We start from the raw sequence: 21612 nt of genomic DNA, 5'->3' as shown, positions 1-21612 counted from the left end.
TACAATCCTCAAAGTAACGAAAATACAATAACGAACGGAGTCAGTCGGCATCTGGGCCGCGCGGTCGGGTTTTCTCGGGTCCTTTCGGCTCATCTCGCGAGGTTCGACCTCCGAATTCTGTTCGACAACCGAAGCAAAAACCTCTCATTTTTCGTTCAAATTCCGATTTGTTCGAGAACCGGGACGTTAAAAAACGGAGGTTTGACTGTATGTTCTTTATCAGAAGTCATCTGTGAGAGTCACTCATGCGCCAAGTCATGTTTTTTTTTTCGGGCCAACTCACGTTTTCAGCATGTTGACATTTAAAGAGACGTTTGTATTTTCAAGCTGGAACTACAGTTTAATAGTATTAAGGTTGGTTGTACAGTACATAGTAAACAAAGTGTTTTGTACTGGAAAAAGAAAAATAAGCTCAAATTCAAAGAAGCAATTGTTGTGGCAGCAGACTGTGTGAAGCAGAGGTACAAATAACGCAGGAGATCCCTGGATTTTGAATTGCTGCATTGAGTCAGCTTTATATCTGTGTAATTGTATTGCATCTTTGAATAGCGCACCTAGCCTAGTTAATTTGCTGATGTGCTTGACTTTTTTCCATTGAATTTCATTAATCAAGAACACTTCACGAATAAAAAGGTGGAATTAAATCTTTTCATCTTGGTATATTCAACTGATTAGGTATGCACTACAATTTTGTAATGTCAGAACTCAAAATCTTTATATGGGGACCTTTATCAGTGATGAGATTAAAATGCAATTAAAAAAAAAAAAAAAAAGTTAAGTTAAAGTCCCAATGATCATCACACACACACATCTGGGTGTGGTGAAATGTGTCCTCTGCATTTAACCCATCCCCATGTGATTTTGATCCATCCCCTGGGGGAGAGGGGAGCAGTGAGCAGCAGCGGTGCCGCGCTTGAGAATCATTTGGTGATCTAACCCCCCATTTCCATCCCTTCATGCTGAGTGCCAAGCAGAGAGGAAATGGGTCCCATTTTTATAGTCTTTGGTATGACCCGGCCGGGGTCTGAACCCACAACCTTCCAGTCTCAGTGCGGACACTCTACCACCAACTGAGCTGGTAATTAATTAGATTAATTACAAATCCTGTCATTAATTATTGATGTATTCAACCGATTAGTCATGCAAGAGAATTTTGTAATGTCCTAGAATTCATTCATTCATCTTTCTAACCACTTATCCTCACGAGGGTTGCGGGCGTTCTAGAGCCTATCGCAGCAGTCATACACTGTGAACTAGCCGCTAACCAATCGCAGTGCACATATAGACAAACAACCATTCACACTCATAATCATAATCATACCTAAGGACAATTTGAAATAGTCAATCGGCCTACCAAGCATGTTTTAGAATGTGGGAGGAAACCGGAGCACCCGGAGTCGGTTTTCTCCATCGTGATACACCTGTATTGCAATACGTATCGAGATAGTCTAGTGCAGGGGTCGGCAACCTTTTTTACTCAAAGAGCCATTTGGGACCGCCCCCCAATGAAAAGAAAGCCCCCGGAGCCACAACCCATTTTGACATCATTATATATATTTTGCATGTATATATTATGCTATGTACAAAAAACTATTGCATTTATGAAAATGAAATCAACGAACTGCTGCAGAGAACACAGAATTTTATTTCTGCATGTAACAAAAAGCTTCTGTCCCATCGCGTGTACTGGAGTGTGCAGCCAGTTGTCCTCCTGAATTAAAAAAAAGGACTACTTCACTTAATATATAGTTATGTATTTATGTCACTTTTATATTTCACATACACGCATACACGCACGTATGCACGCACACACACATGGAAAATAATAACCAATTAAAATATTTATTTTACCTGGTTAATGTGATTTTTGCTCCTGAACCTCGCTGCACAGCTTCTTCACGTCAGGGCTGTAAGATGTCACCTTCATCTTCAAACAGGAACGTAAGCTGATGTCTGTGAGGCGTGAGCGGTGCTTGTTTTTAATAAAGTTCATGTTGGAGAAGACCTGCTCACAGATGTATGTGGATCCGAAGATTGCCAGGACCCCAAATGCATACTTCTTCATGTTTATGTAGCTGTCGGGGATGGCATTCCATGTCTCAAACACAAGTTTGTCCTGTTTGGGAAGGTTTGCAATGTCGCTCCATTTGTGATTCTGAGCAAGAACGGCCTTCTGACGGGACACGTTTTCTAGATCAGCTGTCAAGCTTTTGAACTTCAACACCCAGATGTCCTTGTCGGCGATGTCGGCCAGTTCCATCTCCAGATCAGGTTGACTTACAACTGCAAATGCAGTCATGTTCAACAGGGATGGATCGATGGTCAGGGGAGTGACAGGGAAGGATAAGGTGTTTTTTTCCTCTCTGAACTCACAGAATTGTTTTCCAAATGATGTTTGCGTTGCAGTGATTACAGATTGCAAATACTGTGAATTTATGGCATTGCCAGCTTGTTGGAACTCTCTCAAAGTGGGGAAGTGATACAGTGTACCTCGCTGTAAATCCTTGGCGAACACTGTCAATTTGCGCTCGAATCCCAGCACCTCTTCCAGCATGTGCAGAGCTGTGCCTCCTTTCCCCTGAAGAGATGTGTTCAACGTGTTCAGGTGCGCTGTCATATCAACCACGAAGTGGAGTTTTTCCAGCCACTCTGGCTGTTCCAGTTCAGGAAAAGTGAGCCCTTTGTTGCTGAGGAAAACCTTCACCTCTTCCAGACACGCTGCAAAGCGTTTCAGCACTTCCCCTCTGGACAGCCACCGGACTTTGTTATGCAGCAAGAGATTAGAATACGCGCTGTCCAACTCATCCAGTAATGAGCGGAACTGACGGTGATTTAAACCTTTTGCCATTATTTTGTTAACAATCTGAATGACAACATCCATTACTTCTGTGCATTCTGGAGGAAATGTTTGCACACACAATGCTTCTTGATGCAAGATGCAATGGAATGTCAGCAACTTTCTATCCAGTGACTTCTGCAGTAAAGCCACAAAGCCCTTCTGAGCTCCCGTCATAGATGGTGCCCCATCAGTAGCCACGGACACCAGGTGGGTGGTCTTTATTTCTTTGGTTCTTAAACAATCCAAGACAGCCTCGCAGATGTCCTCCCCCCGTGTTTGGCCTTTTAACGGTATCAATTCAATCATTTCTTCCTGTGGCCAGGCAGCGCTCACGTATCGGCAGAACAGCGCTATTTGTTCGATGTCATTTTGGTCTTTGGACAAATCACAGGCGATTGCATACGCCAAAGCTGAATTGATATCTTCAATCTGCTTTCTGGTGACGTTTTATGCCATCTTCACAGTTCTGTCTTGGACAGTTTTTGCAGAGAGAGGCATGTCTTTTATTTTCTGTAAAATTTCATCTTTGTTTTTGAAGTCCGAGAACAGATGTTCTGAAATCTTAATAAATGTTTCTTTGAGGTATTCTCCATCTGTAAATGGCTTCCCATGCTTGACTATTTCCTGAGCAGCCACGAAACTTGCACATAGTTGAATTTCCAGTCTTAATCCACTTCTTGAAGTGACTTTTGCTCACATCAGCCTTCCGCATCAGCTCCGAAACGGCCTTTTTTCGCTCCTCTCCCTCTGGATATTTTTTAGCAAAGGGCGAGTGTTTGTTCTCGAAATGTCTCGCAACATTTGACTTTTTGTTGTTTGCCAATTTTTCACCACATATTAAGCAGACTGGTAAACCAGTTTCATCAGCAGTGAAAGCAAAATAATCTGCCCACGTAGCATTAAACGTTCTGTTATCTTCAGAAATTTTCCTTTTCTTGGATTTATCCATCATTTACCTTCCAGGCAGGTGTCAAAAAATCGCGCTGGTAGTGTGCTGGAAAAGCGCCGGCTGCCAGACGTGAGGGACGCCAGGAATTCGAATGTCGCACATCGGCGGATGTGACGCATTTCGGGCGGTAAAAATATTGAAAACGTTTAATTTTAATGTTACAAGTTTACCATAATCTTCAAATTCAGAATTATATTTAAAAATGAACGAACTAAAATTAAATTAAATTTTTATAAAATACTCATTTTCCAAAGTCACAGGGAGCCACAACAGAAGGATGAAAGAGCCACATGTGGCTCCGGAGCCATGGGTTGCCGACCCCTGGTCTAGTGTAAGGTCAACCATGATAGATTAAAGTGCATTCAGGGATGCAAAACATGTATCGCAATACGTATCAAGATAGTCTAGTACAGTGGTTCTTAACCTGGGTTCGATCAAACCCTAGGGGTTCAGTGAGTCGGCCTCAGGGGTTCGGCAGAGCCTCCACTGTGGAGGTCCGAACACACCTGATTCATCGTGTAAATTCGTGAAGATGCATATCTGAACTGGTCTCGTAAAGGCAACAGCAGAAGTTGCACTGATTAATTTGTTGTGAGTTCATGCATTGTATTGGTTTTGTTCTTTGAACAAAGTGACGTTCATGCATGGCTCATTTTGTAAAAAACATACGTCTTGAATTTGAAAAAAATAATTTTGTTTTTCACTAAAGAGGGGTTCGGTGAATGCGCATATGAAACTGGTGGGGTTCGGTACCTCCAACAAGTTTAAGAACCACTGGTCTAGTATAAGATCAACCATGATTGATTAAAGTGCATTGAGATCTTGATAATTTGTCAGAATCTGACCAAGAGAAACTTGCGTTGAATTTTTGAGGCAACGAGGCAAAGATGGCTGTCAATGGACCTGAGTCACAGCTCTACTGCTGCCTTCTTTCAAGCAAGCATGGCCGCCTCCAGGGCGTCTTGACAAATGTTCAGCGAGATCTACAATTGTTTAATACAACCAGGATAAAAAAACGCATTTGGATATAGATTTTCTTAATAAACCATGATATTAGAGGTGACAAAATTTTCTAACCTGATACTTTCTGTTCATGAGAAGCCTCACATCAACATTAAGATCAAACAAGTGATCTGGTTGGTTAATGACAAGGAGAAAAGTGTGAAACGATTTTGATTGGTTAATGACGAGTGGGAAAGTGGGAAACACTCTCTGATGCAGTTGACATGATTTACGGTCATCAAGTGATATGATGGTTGCACACACAATCGTAGACACACAAAGCATGTATATTTTCATGCATATAAACAGCATCTTTTATACTCACTCGTATGCCTGACTCGTACGCTTTTTCTCCAAGCTCCTACAGACAAGACAGATGCAACCGCACAAGACAGGAAGAAAGAAAGCATCAGGACTGAATCCAATTAAAAGTAGAATATTTGAGAAAGAAAAAGAGACGTAAACAGACAAGACAGGAAGAAAAACAGGATCAGGACTGAATATAATCCAAATAAAATCAAAAAATTATATAATATACTATAATACAGTGGTGCCTCTACTTATGAACTTAATTGGTTCTATGATCAGGTTTGTAAGTAGAAGCAATGTTTACCATAGGAATCAATGTAAAAGCAAACAATGTGTGTCGGACTATCCCAAAAGTCACACTGTTTGCCCTACTACTACAAAAAAAAAAAAAAGACTCCTAGCACAGGGTCCAGCCACCCGCGAGACTTGTGAGAAGTGGTTCGGAAGATGGATGGATGGATGGATGGATGGATGGATGGATGGATGGATGGATGGATGGATGGATGGATAGATGGATTGGTTTGGGTGGATGAATGGATGGGTTGGTTTGGGTGGATGGATGGATGGATGGATGGATGGATGGATGGATGGATGGATGGATGGATGGATGGATGGATGGATGGATGGATGGATGGATGGATGGATGGATGGATGTTTGATTTTGGCCTATCGATTCAGTCAAACATCTTTTTTTTTGTCCCAAATGTTTTTCAGGCCGATTGTCCACTCGAAATTGTCCCTATTTTCCCTGGTTTCATTCCTGAGCCCATCAACATGCACCTTGGAATTCCACACAAAGGTACAAGACTTTACCAGGGAAATGGTCATTTACATGGTGTAGATTTTACTGCTTTCAGTTGGTGACCTCAGACCTCAGGGGGGATGTTAAAAATGCCTTGTTTGTGATCGCCAAGGTCAGTTGAGACACCACCTTCTAGTCCATGGGTCGGCAATTACTTTTGGACGCGGGCCAAAAAAAATTGAGACAATGGCATCGCGGGCCATAGCTTTTTTTTTTTTGGGGGGGTCCCTACTATTTAAATTACTGTATTTTTCGGACTATAAATCGCGTTTTTTTTCATAGTTTGGGTGGGGGGGCGACATATACTGAGGAGCGACTTATGTGAATTTATCATGAAATTTCAAAATAAAAAAAAAAAAAAAGTGAAACCGCGATAAACGAACCGCGATGTAGCAAGGGATTACTGTAATTTGAATTTCAAGTGACGTCAGCAGCGCGGCGCGGCAGTTGTTTACATAAAGGACAAAGATTTGATCACGGGATGACGAAGATGACGAAGGGCCCCACGTAGTACCGGCATCAATCCGATGGCTGCCGGTATTGTTTGCTCCTTGTCTTGCCTGCAATTTTAGAGTGTTTTTAGGGTTTTTTTGAGAACTTTCTAACCTTTTATCAAATGCAAGTGTACCACCATTGTAAAGGTTAGTTAGTAGGGGTGTAAATCGCGGGTTTTGTCACGATACGATATCATATCGATACAAAGAACTACGATACGATATTTGCCGATATCTTAAAGCCTGCTGTGATTCATTCACGATACATCACGATATAGTGCTCCACGATCAAATTTTTTAATTTATTTATTTATTTTAAATAAAAAATATAGAACAATATCCTGATTTATAACAATTCATACGCAAAATCAACAAGGTACTGCAAACTCTTTATTTAGGAAATTACAAGAGTATTGTAGTATACAAAGTGCTTATTTTAACACTGAACTTTATCAAATTCCTATATTTTTTCTCATATAAGTAAAGAAAAATGAATATTCTTTCTTTTTTTGTAATACCATTAACTTTAAAGTGCATTACTGAACTATTTATTTACAATAATTTTAATTGTCCGTTGAGCCATCTTTTCTTTGGAATCCAAAGTGCTTCCAAACGAATGACTTGAAGCCCAAAGGGGAGCGAATTTCCTCATCTTCTTGGACACTAGCCATAGCACCAGCCCGCCCAGGAGCCGCGTAGTTGTCGGCTCCCCTTTCACGTGCCTGCTCTGCTCACAACACAACACGCCGCGTACTGCTCCCAGAAAGAGGACGCAAGCAACAATGAACTGGATTTCAAAATAAAGTCGCGTCTAATGTCCGAGGTCAAACACGGCGATATAAATCGATGTTTACGTTTAGCATCGATGCCAATAAATCGTAGAGCATTATATCGATTAATCGATGTGTATCGATGAATCGTTACACCCCTATTAGTTAGAAAACCAATTTTGTTTTATCTGTGGACTATTCTCTTTTATGGAGCATATGCTCTGGTAAGCTAGCAGCCTTGCTAGCACTAGCCAGCTTTGCTAGCCTTGCTACCTGTTAGCCGTGCTAGCCACCATCAGCCTACACAGCAGCCCATCTACCATCTGGCTACTGCAGCCTACAGTAGCTACCACCAGACTACAGAGGCCCAGCTACCACCAGGCTACTGCAGCCTGCAGCCTATAGCTACCACCAGGCTACTGCAGCCTGCAGTAGCTACCACCAGACTACAGAAGCCCAGCTACCACCAGGGTACTGTAGACTACAGTAGTTACCTTCGGACTACAGAAGCTCTGCTACCACCAGTAGCCTACAGTAGCTACCCCCAGACTGCAGAGGCCACCAGGCTTGATAATGTCTCTGTATGTGAATTGCCTATCTCTGACCATCACTGTGTATCTTATAATGTAAAGCTAACCTTAACACAGACTAAAAGGGAAATTCTAGTTCAAAAGAGATTCCTAGATGAGCAGGCTGAAGCAGAGTTTTCTGATATTATGAGGTCATTTGAGCCATACAACTATGACTGCTCTTTAAATGACATAGTTGAACATTTCAATGGTATCTTGTTGTCTGCTCTGAATACTGTTGCACCGCTAAAGGTTAAAAGGAAAAGTACTGACAGAATCACCCCATGGTTAAACAATAGCAATGTTAGGCAAACCAAGAGAGTCTGTCGGGCAGCTGAAAGAAAATGGAGGAAAACTAGACTCACAGTTCATCGTGATATATACAGAGACGCCATGACTGCTTATAATAAAATAATACCGTAAATTTCGGACTATAAGCCGCGACTTTTTTCCAAAATTTTGAACCCCGCGGCTTATATAGGATTTTCTCCGTGATTTTTGTGATGACTTGATCACTTTTATACACTCGTAAAAAGGCTGTGGACCGCTGTTGTGCGGCACTGCTTTGGTGGGCGGAGGGATATGTGACACAGTCACTGGGAAGAAAAGTGGTGTGTTGATCGCATGTCCATCCGCCAGGCAAATAGTGCTGTATAATTCACACAAAGAAGAGACAGAACGAAATCAAGACGGACATTACTGAAAGGAAGCTTTTACACACAAACCGTCATTATGGCGGGCTTATATAGGATTTTTTCCATGATTTTTGTGATGACTTGATCACTTTTATACACTCGTAAAAAGGTTGTGGACCGCTGTTGTGCGGCACCGCTTTGCGAGGCGGAGGGATATGTGACACGGTCACTGGGGAGAAAAGTGGTGTGTTGATCGCATGTCCATCCGTGCCGTATAATTCACACTAAGAAGAGACAAAATGAGATCAAGACGGACATTATTGAAAGGAAGCTTTTATACACAAACCGTCATTATGGGGGACAAACGAATATGCTATGATGCCGCTTTTAAGTTAAAGGCAGTCGATGTTGATGACAATGTGTTGCGTCACCCTTTTTCTTTATTTCCCGGTCACGTCTACTCTGGAGCTATCTATACGTGTCGCTCACTAGTTTAATGTAATGTAGCACTTCGTGCATGAATAAAGTTAGCATGAACGGACCCTCATCATGGAAAATGCTAGAAGAAATGCATAAAAGTGACGACAAAAGAGAGACTGATAAAGTGTGTGGCGAAGGATATCTAACGCTAGTGCGTGCGTGCGTGCAATGTTCCAAGCCAGTTGAAACAATGCAAGTGTGACAGTCTCTGAGTGCTTCGTAATTTTTTTGAAAAACTGTACCTATTTTTCTGCCTGACTTTTCAAAGTGTCCAAACTTGTGCTTGCGAAATTCAGTCCCTTTTGGAAAGTCCTTATCGATATTGGCATGAAGTGAGCTGAAGTGGCGCTGAACATTTGAAGCTTTTAAATGCGCTAATGACGTCCGACATATCAGGCAGAATGGTTTGCCATTGCGTTCAACAAAAAACAACTTTAACTCTGTTAAAAACGTCCTGTGTTCATCCTCATATATTCGTTTAGCTGTGCATTTTTTCCTTGCCATTTTTAGAGCGAAATTGACACTCCTCAAATGGGTTTGTCCCTCCTCCTTTGCGGGATTTCACCTCGCGCGCATGCGCGTTTGACCAAAATACCATATTGAACTCAAGCGAAGCAAATACGCACACAAAAATAAACACAAATGTTGATATGAACGTAAAAGAGCCGCATGGAACCAGCCAAGGAGCCGCATGCGGCTCGCGAGCCGCGGGTTGGCCACCCCTGCTCTAGAATATTATTCTCCACTATTGATCAACTACTCAACATTGCCCCCACACCCCCACAGTTCTCTGCATCAAAATGTGAAGAACTCGCATTATTCTTCACTAGTAAAATAACTTCAATCAGAGCCAGTATTGTTGCTGATATAAACATAGATGATCTCAGTAAATCCTACAAAAATTGTGTAAAAATGGGAAAATTCACCTGTATTACATTGAATGAGCTTTGCAAGACTGTCACTGAGTGTAACTCCTCCACTTCATGTATTGACCCTGTACCGACAGCATTCTTTAAGCGGGTATTCAACAGTGTCTCAAGTCATGTCCTGAACATTATAAACACATCTCTTCAAACAGGCATCTTCCCAGATGTCTTTAAAACAGCTGTGGTAAAACCCTTACTAAAGAAGCCCAACCTAGATGGAAATGTACTGACCAGCTATAGGCCGATATCCAACCTTCCTTTCATTAGTAAGATACCGTAAATTCCGGACTATAAGCCGCACCGGATTATAAGCCGCACCAGCTAAAATTGGGGGATATTTTAGTTTTTTTCTTACATAAGCCGCACCGGACTATAAGACGCACGTGCACACGCGTTTTTTACAAAGAAAGACCGTTCACAGAAAACCTTTTTAAAGTTTTAATAACATACTTTAACATGTCTTTCTAAACATTGCCTGTGACGCAGCAGTAGTACCACAGCAACACGGAAGTGTGCACGCGAGTTATTAACAAAGAAAGACTGGACACAGAAAGCTTTTTTAAAGTTTTAATAACATACCTTAACATTTCTTTCCAACGCGAGTTATTAACAAAGAAAGACTGGACACAGAAAGCTTTTTTAAAGTTTTAATAACATACCTTAACATTTCTTTCCAAACACTGCCCGTGCCGCGGCAGTAATACCGCAGCAACACGGAAGTAACACAAGACTAATAGGGCTGGATTAAAAAAAACATACCCGGTAAAAGTCACTGAGACGCGGCGGTAACACAGCAGCAACACGGTAGTACAGCACCAACAGGGCTCATTAAAAAACATACCAGTAAAAGTAAAAAAAGAGCTTCGTCGTCTTCATCTTCCTCCTGTGCACTGAAACCATCGAAGTCTTCCTCCTCAGCGTCCGATTGGAATAGCGTTAGATATCCTTCGCCTCACACTTTCTCAGTCTCTCTTTCGTTGTCGCTTTTATGCATTTCTTCGAGTGTGATGAGGGTCTGTTCATGCTAATTTTATTCATGCACGAAGCGCTAAATTACATTAAACTAGCGAGCGACACGTATAGCTCCAGAGTAGACGGGACCACGAAATAAAGAAAAGGGTGACGCAAGACAATGTCATCAACATCGACTGCCTTTAGCTTAAAAGCGGCATTATATGCATTTCTTTTGTCCCCCATAATGACGGTTTGTGTATAAAAGCTCCCTTTCAGTAATGTCCGTCTTGATCTCGTTCTGTCTCTTCTTCGTGTGAATTATACGCCTATCAAAACACAAACTAGCACGTCTTCTTCGGCGCATTATCTCTTCTTCGTCTGTCTCTTCTTATCTCCCTTCGGTTGCCATGGTGATACTTAGTGTTGGCAAAGCTTCAGGGGAAGTCGCTTCCATCGTAGATGATGGGCTTTTCCATGGTCAGATGATAGAAGACTTTCTTGGAGATAAATCGTGAGAAGGAGTTGTCGAAGATGAGCGCGTAGGTTCCCGGCCGACGCACTTTTAGCTGTCCCTGAATGGTCTCTTTGTGAGAATTGCAGCGCGTCAGTGGAATGAGAACCTTTGATCGCTCCAATTGATCATCAGCATTTTCCCGGTAAACCACACTAAAGGAAATGCTTTTTGGTTCCGAAGAAAACATCCAGCCGATGCTCGGCCCCGCGTCAGCCACCGCAACGGTCACCACGCTGTAACAGCTGGATTTGATGAAGAGCTCCCGCGAGCCGTCGCCAAACTGGGAAATATCCTCGATGCTGAGCGGGACGGCCATCGTGAGTTCTCCGGACTTGAGAAGGTTGATTTCCGAATCCTGTACAGTGGCAACGTTCTCCTTTGGCTCGTCAGGGGCTAATTCTCCTACGCCTATATATATATATATTTTATTTTTTTTTTTTGCCGCAAAATGAATGCACGTTAAGATGACCCCTTAACTTGAACTAGAGGGAAGTCAAAGTCAAAAGTTCCATCCGGATGGCCTTTGCTCGTGCTCTGCCTCAAATTAACCTTCTGAATAAAATGCATTAAAAGTTCACGTTCATTACAACTTGTTTTTGGTGAGCAAAATGTCAGAAGAATTGAATTTAAATGCTGATTGATTGGGTTTTAATACAATGCAGATGGTCCAAACAGCGCCACTGCTTTGTGTAATCTCTGAGTCACATGGCAGAGTAAGAGAAAGGGTTTAGAGCCCTTTGACGCAGGTCACCTAGCGTGCATTCCTACTAAAGCTCATAATAGTCACAAGCAACACAGCCAGAATAAGCAGCAGCCATAGTAGTGTTTCAAAATAGTATTTTTGTTGTTGTTTTTTTCTTCAAGATACCGCAGTGTATAAAAGTGATCAAGTCATCACAAAAATCACGAAAAAATCCTTATATAAGCCGCACCTGACTATAAGCCGCAGGGTTCAAAATTTTGGAAAAAAGTCGCGGCTTATAGTCCGGAATTTACGGTACTTGAAAAGATAGTTTCAGTGCAAATAAACTCGTTTCTGAAAGAAAACAATATCCTGGAGGAATTTCAGTCAGGCTTTAGAACATACCACAGCTCTGAAACTGCTCTTACTAAAATAATCAGCGACCTCAGACTAAACTCTGATGAAAACAAGGTGTCGATTCTTATCCTTTTAGACCTAAGTGCAGCGTTTGATACCATTGAGCATGATATCCTAATCAATCGTCTTGAAAGGTTAGTTGGTCTTTCGGACTGTGTGTTAAACTGGTTCAGAACATACAGTGCCTTGCGAAAGTATTCGGCCCCCTTGAACCTTTCAACATTTCGCCACATTTCAGGCTTCAAACATAAAGATATAAAATTTTAATTTTTTGTCAAGAATCAACAACAAGTGGGACACAATCGTGAAGTGGAACGAAATTTATTGGATAATTTAAACTTTTTTAACAAATAAAAAACAGAAAAGTGGGGCGTGCAATATTATTCGGCCCCTTTACTTTCAGTGCAGCAAACTCACTCCAGAAGTTCAGTGAGGATCTTTGAATGATCCAATGTTGTCCTAAATGACTGATGATGATAAATAGAATGCACCTGTGTGTAATCAAGTCTCCGTGTAAATGCACCTGCTCTTTGATAGTCTCAGGGTTCTGTTTAAAGCGCAGAGAGAACCATGAAGACAAAGGAACACACCAGGCAGGTCCGAGATACTGTTGTGGAGAAGTTTAAAGCCGGATTTGGATACAAAAAGATTTCCCAAGCTTTAAACATCTCAAGGAGCACTGTGCAAGCAATTATATTGAAATGGAAGGAGTATCAGACCACTGCAAATCTACCAAGACCCGGCCGTCCCTCCAAACTTTCATCTCAAACAAGGAGAAGACTGATCAGAGATGCAGCCAAGAGGCCCATGATCACTCTGGATGAACTGCAGATAACTACAGCTGAGGTGGGAGAGTCTGTCCATAGGACAACAATCAGTCGTGCACTGCACAAATCTGGCCTTTATGGAAGAGTGGCAAGAAGAAAGCCATTTCTCAAAGATATCCATATAAAGTCTCGTTTAAAGTTTGCCACAAGCCACCTGGGAGACACACCAAACATGTGGAAGAAGGTGCTCTGGTCAGATGAAACCAAAATCGAACTTTTTGGCCACAATGCAAAACGATATGTTTGGCGTAAAAGCAACACAGCTCATCACCCTGAACACACCATCCCCACTGTCAAACATGGTGGTGGCAGCATCATGGTTTGGGCCTGCTTTTCTTCAGCAGGGACAGGGAAGATGGCTAAAATTGATGGGAAGATGGATGGAGCCAAATACAGGACCATTCTGGAAGAAAACCTGTTGGAGTCTGCAAAAGACCTGAGACTGGGACGGAGATTTGTCTTCCAACAGGACAATGATCCAAAACATAAAGCCAAATCTACAATGGAATGGTTCACAAATAGACGTATCCAGGTGTTAGAATGGCCAAGTCAAAGTCCAGACCTGAATCCAATTGAGAATCTGTGGAAAGAGCTGAAGACTGCTGTTCACAAACGCTCTCCATCCAACCTCACTGAGCTCGAGCTGTTTTGCAAGGAAGAATGGGCAAGAATTCCAGTCTCTCGATGTGCAAAACTGATAGAGACATACCCCAAGCGACTTGCAGCTGTAATTGCAGCAAAAGGTGGCGCTACAAAGTATTAGCGCAAGGGGGCCGAATAATATTGCACGCCCCACTTTTCAGTTTTTTATTTGTTAAAAAAGTTTAAATTATCCAATAAATTTTGTTCCTCTTCACGATTGTGTCGCACTTGTTGTTGATTCTTGACAAAAAATTAAACTTTTATATCTTTATGTTTGAAGCCTGAAATGTCACGAAATGTTGAAAGGTTCAAGGGGGCCGAATACTTTCGCAAGGCACTGTATATCAAAGGGAGAAAGTTCTATGTCAGCTTAGGAGAGCATGTGTCCAACACACATGACAGCCGCTATGGGGTTGCACAAGGCAGCTGCCTTGGTCCACTATTATTCTCACTTTACATGCTGCCACTTGGTGACATCATCAGAAAGTTATAGTAAGTATAGTAGTATAAGTATATTTCCATAGTTATGCGGATGACACACAATTGTACATATCTGCAGAACCCAATGATGCTACACCTATAAGCTCCATCACCAACTGTCTTCTGGCTATAAATAAATGGATGAGCAACAATTTCTTAAAGTTAAACGAGGATAAAACTGAAATCTTGCTAATCGGCCCTAAAACAAAAAGAGAAATGCTGTTTAATAATTTGGGGAAATTAACTCCCTGGATTAAATCCGAGGTTACAAGTCTTGGTGTTATCTTAGATTCAGATCTAAGATTCAGGTCCCACATTAACAAGGTGACAAAAACATCATTTTTCCACCTTAGACATATAGCAAAAGTAAGAGCGTTCATAAATCAAAATGATGCTGAGAAACTGATTCATGCCTTTATTTCAAGCCGGCTTGACTACTGTAATGCACTCTTTACTGGTCTCCCGAAAAAAAAACTACTGATAGACTTCAGCTCATCCAAAACGCTGCATCTCGCCTATTAACCAGGACCAAGGAGAGAGAGCACATTAGACCAGTTCTAGCTGCTCTGCACTGGCTTCCTGTAACATTTAGAATTGATTTTAAAGTCCTTCTCCTTATAAACAAAGCCCTCAACGGGCAGGGACCAAGCTACATTGCTAACTCTCTTGTTAGCTACATACCTCCAAGAACCCTGCGATCATCTGCTGCTGGTTTATTGGAGTCTCCCAGCAACAGCAGAAAGAAGATCGGTGATGCAGCCTTTGTTAATTACGCCCCCAAACTATGGAACACACTGCCCATAGATATCAGGGAAGCCAGCTCGCTAGATATTTTCAAAACAAAACTTAAAACTCATTTCTTTACCCGAGCATTTAACTAATTACGTTTTGTAAATTTAATTTTAAGCCTAATTTTATCTTTATTTTTTACCTTTTCTTAAAGCTTTATTCTTTATTTTATTAAAGCTTGCTCCTATTTTAAGCTCACTTTATTAATTGTGTATCCATACATTAATGTTTTGTTTTTCTTTCTTTGTTGTAAAGCACTTTGAGCTGCATTTCTTGTATGAAAGGTGCTATACAAATAAAGTTTATTATTATTATTATTATTATTAGCGGCTTTGTTTTTAAGTGACACGGAGGACGAAGAGTTTGAAGGATTTAATGATTTGGAGTGACACAGAAGGTTTGAAAAACTATTATGGCTTTTACGCACGCCCGGTCCTACTCTACGGAGCTCTCTTTCACCTCCGTGGATGAAAGTCGGGGGCCGGCGCTCGGCCGGGTGGCTGTCCGGGGACGGTGGATGGGGCTCGGACATTGCTTTTACGCACGCCCAGTCCTACTCTACGGAGCTCTCTTTCACCTCCGTGGATGGAAGTCGGGGGCCGGCGCTCGGCCGGGTGGCTGTCCGGGGACGGTGGATGGGGCTCGGACATTGCTTTTACGCACGCCCAGTCCTACTCTACGGAGCTCTCTTTCACCTCCGTGGATGAAAGTCGGGGGCCGGCGCTCGGCCGGGTGGCTGTCCGGGGACGGTGGATGGGGCTCGGACATTGCTTTTACGCACGCCCAGTCCTACTCTACGGAGCTCTCTTTCACCTCCGTGGATGGAAGTCGGGGGCCGGTGCTCGGCCGGGTGGCTTTTCACGTTATTGTGCATTTTATGGCTATTGCGACCTATATTCCGGAGCGACTTTTAGTCCGAAAAATACGGTATTAATTATTACATTATATTAAAATAAACATCATCTTACTTTTAAAATGCATTTAATTTAATTCCATTAAAAACGTTTATTTGCTTATGTTCGTTGTTTTTATGCCGCCTGCTGCGTGTCCGTCTCAACCTGCCGTACTCATACAAATATTCTTTTGGATCACGTGTGAATGATTAGCTGAACATTGCTATGCTAGTTATCGATGCAAAATGTCATTGTCGAAAGCCTTGAAAAGAAAAATTGATTCAGAATGCAAGACCTACAAAGAAGAATGGAAGCAGAGGTATGCATTTATCCTGCCTGCATTTATTAATGCCAAGCCTACGTGTCTCATTTGCAACGAGGCTGTTGCCGTTTGCAAAGAGTATAACATCAGAAGACACCATGAGACAAAACATGGCCAGTTCAAAACAGCTCCTGGGACAGATGTGCGAACGAATAAAATTAAAGCATTGGAGGCCGGATATGCACACAGCAACAAAATACTTGTCAGGTCACTCACCGAGCAGCAGAGGGTTACAAGTGCGTCCCTTAAAGCAGCATGGGTTCTTACCCGTCACAACAAACCATTTACGGACGCAGAGGTTTTTAAGGAAGTGATGGTGGCTGTTTTGGAGGAGCTGGTTACTGATAAGTCCATGGATGGAGTGATTGCCTCTGTGAAACAAATGCCGCTCTCAGCGAGGTCAGCTTCCCGACGCATAGAGAGCCTATCTGACGATGTGCGCGGATCAATGAGTGGCCTGAGTCAGGCCAACTACTTTTCCGTTGCCATTGACGAGAGTACAGACAACACTGATATCAGTCAGATGTGCATCTACGTGCGGTATTTTGATGGGAAGGAGTTCAGGGAGGACTTGTTGGCTCTAATTCCATTAGAAGGGAACACCACTGGGGATGTTATATTTGCCAAAGTGGAGGAATTGTTTAAACACCATGCAATACCATTTGAGAAAATAAACCTCATCGTGACAGACGGTGCACCTGACATGGTTGGTTGCCACAGAGGTCTGGTGGCCCGATTGAAGGAAATAGCACCACAAATGCATGCACTACATTGCCTAATTCACCAGAGTGTCCTGTGCGCCAGACTCAGTGGCGAGCTGAAGAGTGTCATGGATAAAGTGATGCGAGTCATTAATTTTGTCCGGGGTGCATCAAGCACTCAGCACCATCTTTTTCGCCAACTTGTTGCTGAGTCAGAGGCCTGCTACGAGGATCTGCTACTTCACAATGACATGTGCTGGTTAAGTAAAGGAAAGGCACTGGAGCGCTTCTGTCCGCTACTAGAGCAAGTGAAAACCTTCCTGCAAATGAGCAAGATGCGTGCTTCAGACGACCACTTGGCCTTTCCAGAAGGGGAAATGTCCATCTCAAACATTGCGTTTTTAACTGATATTTTTGGCCATCTTAACCAGCTGAACCTGCAACTACAAGGGAGAGGGAAAACCAGGACCTGATCGAGAAGATGGATTCGTTTACAAGGAAGCTGGAGTTGTTCCAGTCTGATCTAGCAAGTGGAAGGCTTTTGCACTTTGCAACATTAAAATCACAGGGAGGGGGGCGAGTGACAGGAATTATGACTGAATTCCTTGACAAACTACGGGACAACTTTCAGTCGCGGTTCCAAGACTACTGTGTCCCAAGGGAAATTGTTGGCTTTGTCCGTGACCCATTGTCCACGCGAAGAGAGGAATTCTCCTCACTGGCCAAAACAACCATGAGCTCATTGGACGAGGCAACGCTACAGTTGGAGCTAATCGATTTCCAGTCAAGCTCCCTCGTCCGTGATGCCTTTAGTGCGCATTCCGTAGAGGATTTCTGGATCGGATGCTCAGAAGAGTACACGGGGATCAAGAAATTTGATGTTTATGTGCTGACGATGTTTCCATCTACCTACACGTGTGAGTCAAGCTTTTCGTCAATGAATGCAATCAAAACACACGAGAGGAACCGTCTGACCAATGCAAGCTTGGAGAACTGCTTGAGGATAAAAGTGACATCCCTGTCGCACGACATTCACAAAATTGTGACCAAAGGGAGGAGCCACTTTTCCCATTAAGTGAGTAGCCTACTGACCTTTTTAAATAGTTAAACAAAAATGCCAGTTATATATTGTTTGATCTTATTTAAATTTCTCTTTTTTCTGTCTTTATTCAGGAGCAGCGCAGATCCTTCTCCCACGCGGCCAATGTGCATTCATCTGTTCTTTCGATTGGGCTTTCACGTTCACTTCTTTCTTTGTGTTTTATTTTAAGTGGGCCATTTCACATTTGAACAGACCTTGTTATGCTACTAATTTAACGAAATATAGACTATTTTTTACCTTGCCCACTGGAGGAGGGAGACAGGACACTTTGGGTGTTTTTTGCATAAGATTACGCGCACTCGCGTGTCAATACCATTCCGACCTGTGCGTCATGGATAACTGAAACAGGATGTTCCACCTGTTGTTGTCACTAAAGACTATCATAGCTCAATAAATGTTTCGAATTTAATGGGTTTGTTGTATGCCCTTTTTTTCTTTTAAAAAAATATGGGGTTGAAAAAAATACATCATATTAACGTCATCTCGCGGGCCAGACAGAATAGATGGCGGGCCAAAATTGGCCCGCGGGCCCCTATTTGCCGACCACTGTTCTAGTCGTAAAAGACATTTAATTGCTCTCCTTTTTCCACGGCGGCCGCTAAATTTTTGAAAATGACGGCCCAGTATCAAGAACAGCAGGCTGCTGTATCTACAGCCCAGAACTATAACAAAAACTTGACGCTTGTTTTTTTCGATTAGTTTCAGACCCGTCGGCTCTGAAGAAGACTGGAGTGCGCAGTCGAAACTGTCAGCAGCAGGTAACAATGAAAAATTTCTAGCATTTGTCTGATAATAAGAATCTAATAATAATAAAAACTTGACACTTTGGATTGCAGTGACATTGCTGTTGTTGAAGACCTAGTGAGAATCCTCGGTCTACTCAAAATTTCTACCTTTGCTCTATGCCAGGGGTCGGGAACCTTTTTGGCGGACAGAGCCATAAATGCCATTTTTTTTAAAATAATTTTTCCGTGAGAGCCATACCATTAAAAAAAAGAGATAGGCTAAATACAATTACCGTATTTTCCGGACTATAAGGCGCACCTAAAAACCTAAAATTTTCTCAAAAGCTGACAGTGCGCCTTATAGTCCAGTGTGCCTTATATATGGATCAATTGATGAATTTGTTGATCCATACTGGTTGTACACAGTGCTCTGCCAAAATGTTTCAGTACGTTTTAGTACGACTAGTAAATTACAATGTCGCATCGCTTCCCAACATTACGGCAACTGTAGTCAGGGGGCGTCACCGAATAGCTGTTGTACCCGCGAGGCTATTTCCTTTCAAAATAGGCTGCTCCGTTAATGTTTCGAGTAAATTTACGGATTGATATGGAAGGGAAACATAGGTAAGCAGTACCAATGTGTTAGATCGAACTTTAGTCAGTTCCGATCATTTTATAGGAGATCGTTTGAGAAACGCGATTGTTTACACTTTGCTGAGGCTCATGGGAGATTGCGAGCTGTGGCTCATGGGAATTTGCGGATGGCTAATGCTATAACGATAGCTGCTATACGCACCAGGCTATTTCATGTCAAAATAAGCTGCTCTGTTAATGTTTCGAGTAAATCTACGGATCGATATGGAAGGGAAACATAGGTAAGTAGTACCAATGCGTTAGATCGAACTTTAGTCAGTTCCGATCATTTTATAGGAGATCGTTTGAGAAACGCGATTGTTTACACTTTGCTGAGGCTCATGGGAGATTGCGAGCTGAGGCTCATGGGAAATTGCGGATGGCTAATGCTATAACGATAGCTGCTATACGCACCAGGCTATTTCATGTCAAAATAGGGCTGCTCTGTTAATGTTTCGAGTAAATCTACGGATCGATATGGAAGGGAAACATAGGTAAGTAGTACCAATGCGTTAGATCGAACTTTAGTCAGTTCCGATCATTTTATAGGAGATCGTTTGAGAAACGCGATTGTTTACACTTTGCTGAGGCTCATGGGAGATTGCGAGCTGAGGCTCATGGGAAATTGCGGATGGCTAATGCTATAACGATAGCTGCTATACGCACCAGGCTATTTCATGTCAAAATAGGCTGCTCTGTTAATGTTTCGAGTAAATCTACGGATCGATATGGAAGGGAAACATAGGTAAGTAGTACCAATGCGTTAGTTCGAACTTTAGTCAGTTCCGATCATTTTATAGGAGATCGTTTGAGAAACGCGATTGTTTACACTTTGCTGAGGCTCATGGGAGATTGCGAGCTGAGGCTCATGGGAAATTGCGGATGGCTAATGCTATAACGATAGCTGCTATACGCACCAGGCTATTTCATGTCAAAATAGGCTGCTCTGTTAATGTTTCGAGTAAATCTACGGATCGATATGGAAGGGAAACATAGGTAAGTACTACTTTAAGTAGTACCAATGCGTTAGATTGAACTTTAGTCAGTTCCGATCATTTTATAGGAGATCGTTTGAGAAACGTGATTGTTTACACTTTGCTGAGGCTCATGGGAGATTGCGAGCTGAGGCTCATGGGAATTTGCGGATGGCTAATGCTATAACGATAGCTGCTATACGCACCAGGCTATTTCATGTCAAAATAGGCTGCTCCGTTAATGTTTCGAGTAAATCTACGGATCGATATGGAAGGGAAACATAGGTAAGTAGTACCAATGCGTTAGATCGAACTTTAGTCAGTTCCGATCATTTTATAGGAGATCGTTTGAGAAACGCGATTGTTTACAGAGGGCTCGTTGGTTATTGGCTAGTGGATGCATACCGCAACCCTAGTCAACCTCAGTTTGTTGCAGTATAGCTTCTATTTTATGCGCCTTATAATCCGGTGCGCCTTATATATGGACAAAGTTTTAAAATGGGCCGTTCATTGAAGGTGCGCCTTATAATCCGGTGCGCCTAGTAGTGCGGAAAATACGGTACTTATAACTCCTGTTTAAAATGTTCATGAGGCAAAAATAATTTTAAACTCATGTAATTGGAAGGTATTTCAAACAGTTTGTTCAATGTTATCTGACTCTTCAGATATGAATGAAAGGCAGAATTTGTGTTTTTAGAGTTGTTCACATCTGCCTGAATGGCTTATATTTGGTTATTTTGTCATTTGAAAAATAAAGACAATTGTGACAATGAAATTTGTTTTATAACAGTGTGTATTTGCATGAAATGTTTGGAGTTAAGAAATGTCTGAAAAAACTATTGGCCCCCGGGCCCCTTCACTTTATTAAATCTGGCCCTCCTTGCAAAAAGTTTGGACACCCCTGTCTTGGAGCCTAGGTGTCAAACTCAAGGCCTGGGGGCCCGATACGGCCCGCCACATCATTTTTTGTGGCTTGTGAGACAAATTTTGCATCGACTTTGTATCATTACTAAAATTACAAATTGTCTTCACTTTTAAACAAGAAAATAGATATTACTTGCTATTTTTGTTACCATTCATTTTAAAAATTATTTGAACGGTTTTTACTACTCTCTGATTTCAAAACTAGTTATTCATCAGTTTGTTTTGTAGCCAGTCTGCATCCGTGCCGCGCACCCCTCT

The 21612-nt window shown here is 42.2% G+C and overlaps 1 protein-coding gene across 5 annotated transcripts in view; it reads right to left on the bottom strand.

The window, feature by feature from the left end:
- The window catches only part of hm13 (histocompatibility (minor) 13), a 101665-nt gene that overhangs the window by 75400 nt on the left and 4653 nt on the right, over positions 1-21612 (bottom strand). For 3 of the 5 annotated variants that reach the window (XR_005097300.1, XR_005097299.1, XM_037245921.1), the window contains exon 2: positions 5116-5151. The exons of the other annotated variants lie outside the window; for them this stretch is intronic. Coding sequence is in view for 1 of the 3 variants with exons in the window: in XM_037245921.1 (XP_037101816.1) it covers positions 5116-5151 (36 nt within the window). In the remaining 2 variants the exon portion in view is untranslated. The remainder of the gene's footprint in view (positions 1-5115; positions 5152-21612) is intronic. 5 annotated transcript variants of the gene reach the window in all.

This window comes from Syngnathus acus, chromosome 2, assembly GCF_901709675.1.
Source record: "Syngnathus acus chromosome 2, fSynAcu1.2, whole genome shotgun sequence".
NCBI lineage: Eukaryota > Metazoa > Chordata > Actinopteri > Syngnathiformes > Syngnathidae > Syngnathus > Syngnathus acus.
Note: the sequence above shows the minus strand (reverse complement) of the source record. Positions and strands in the feature narration are given on the sequence as shown.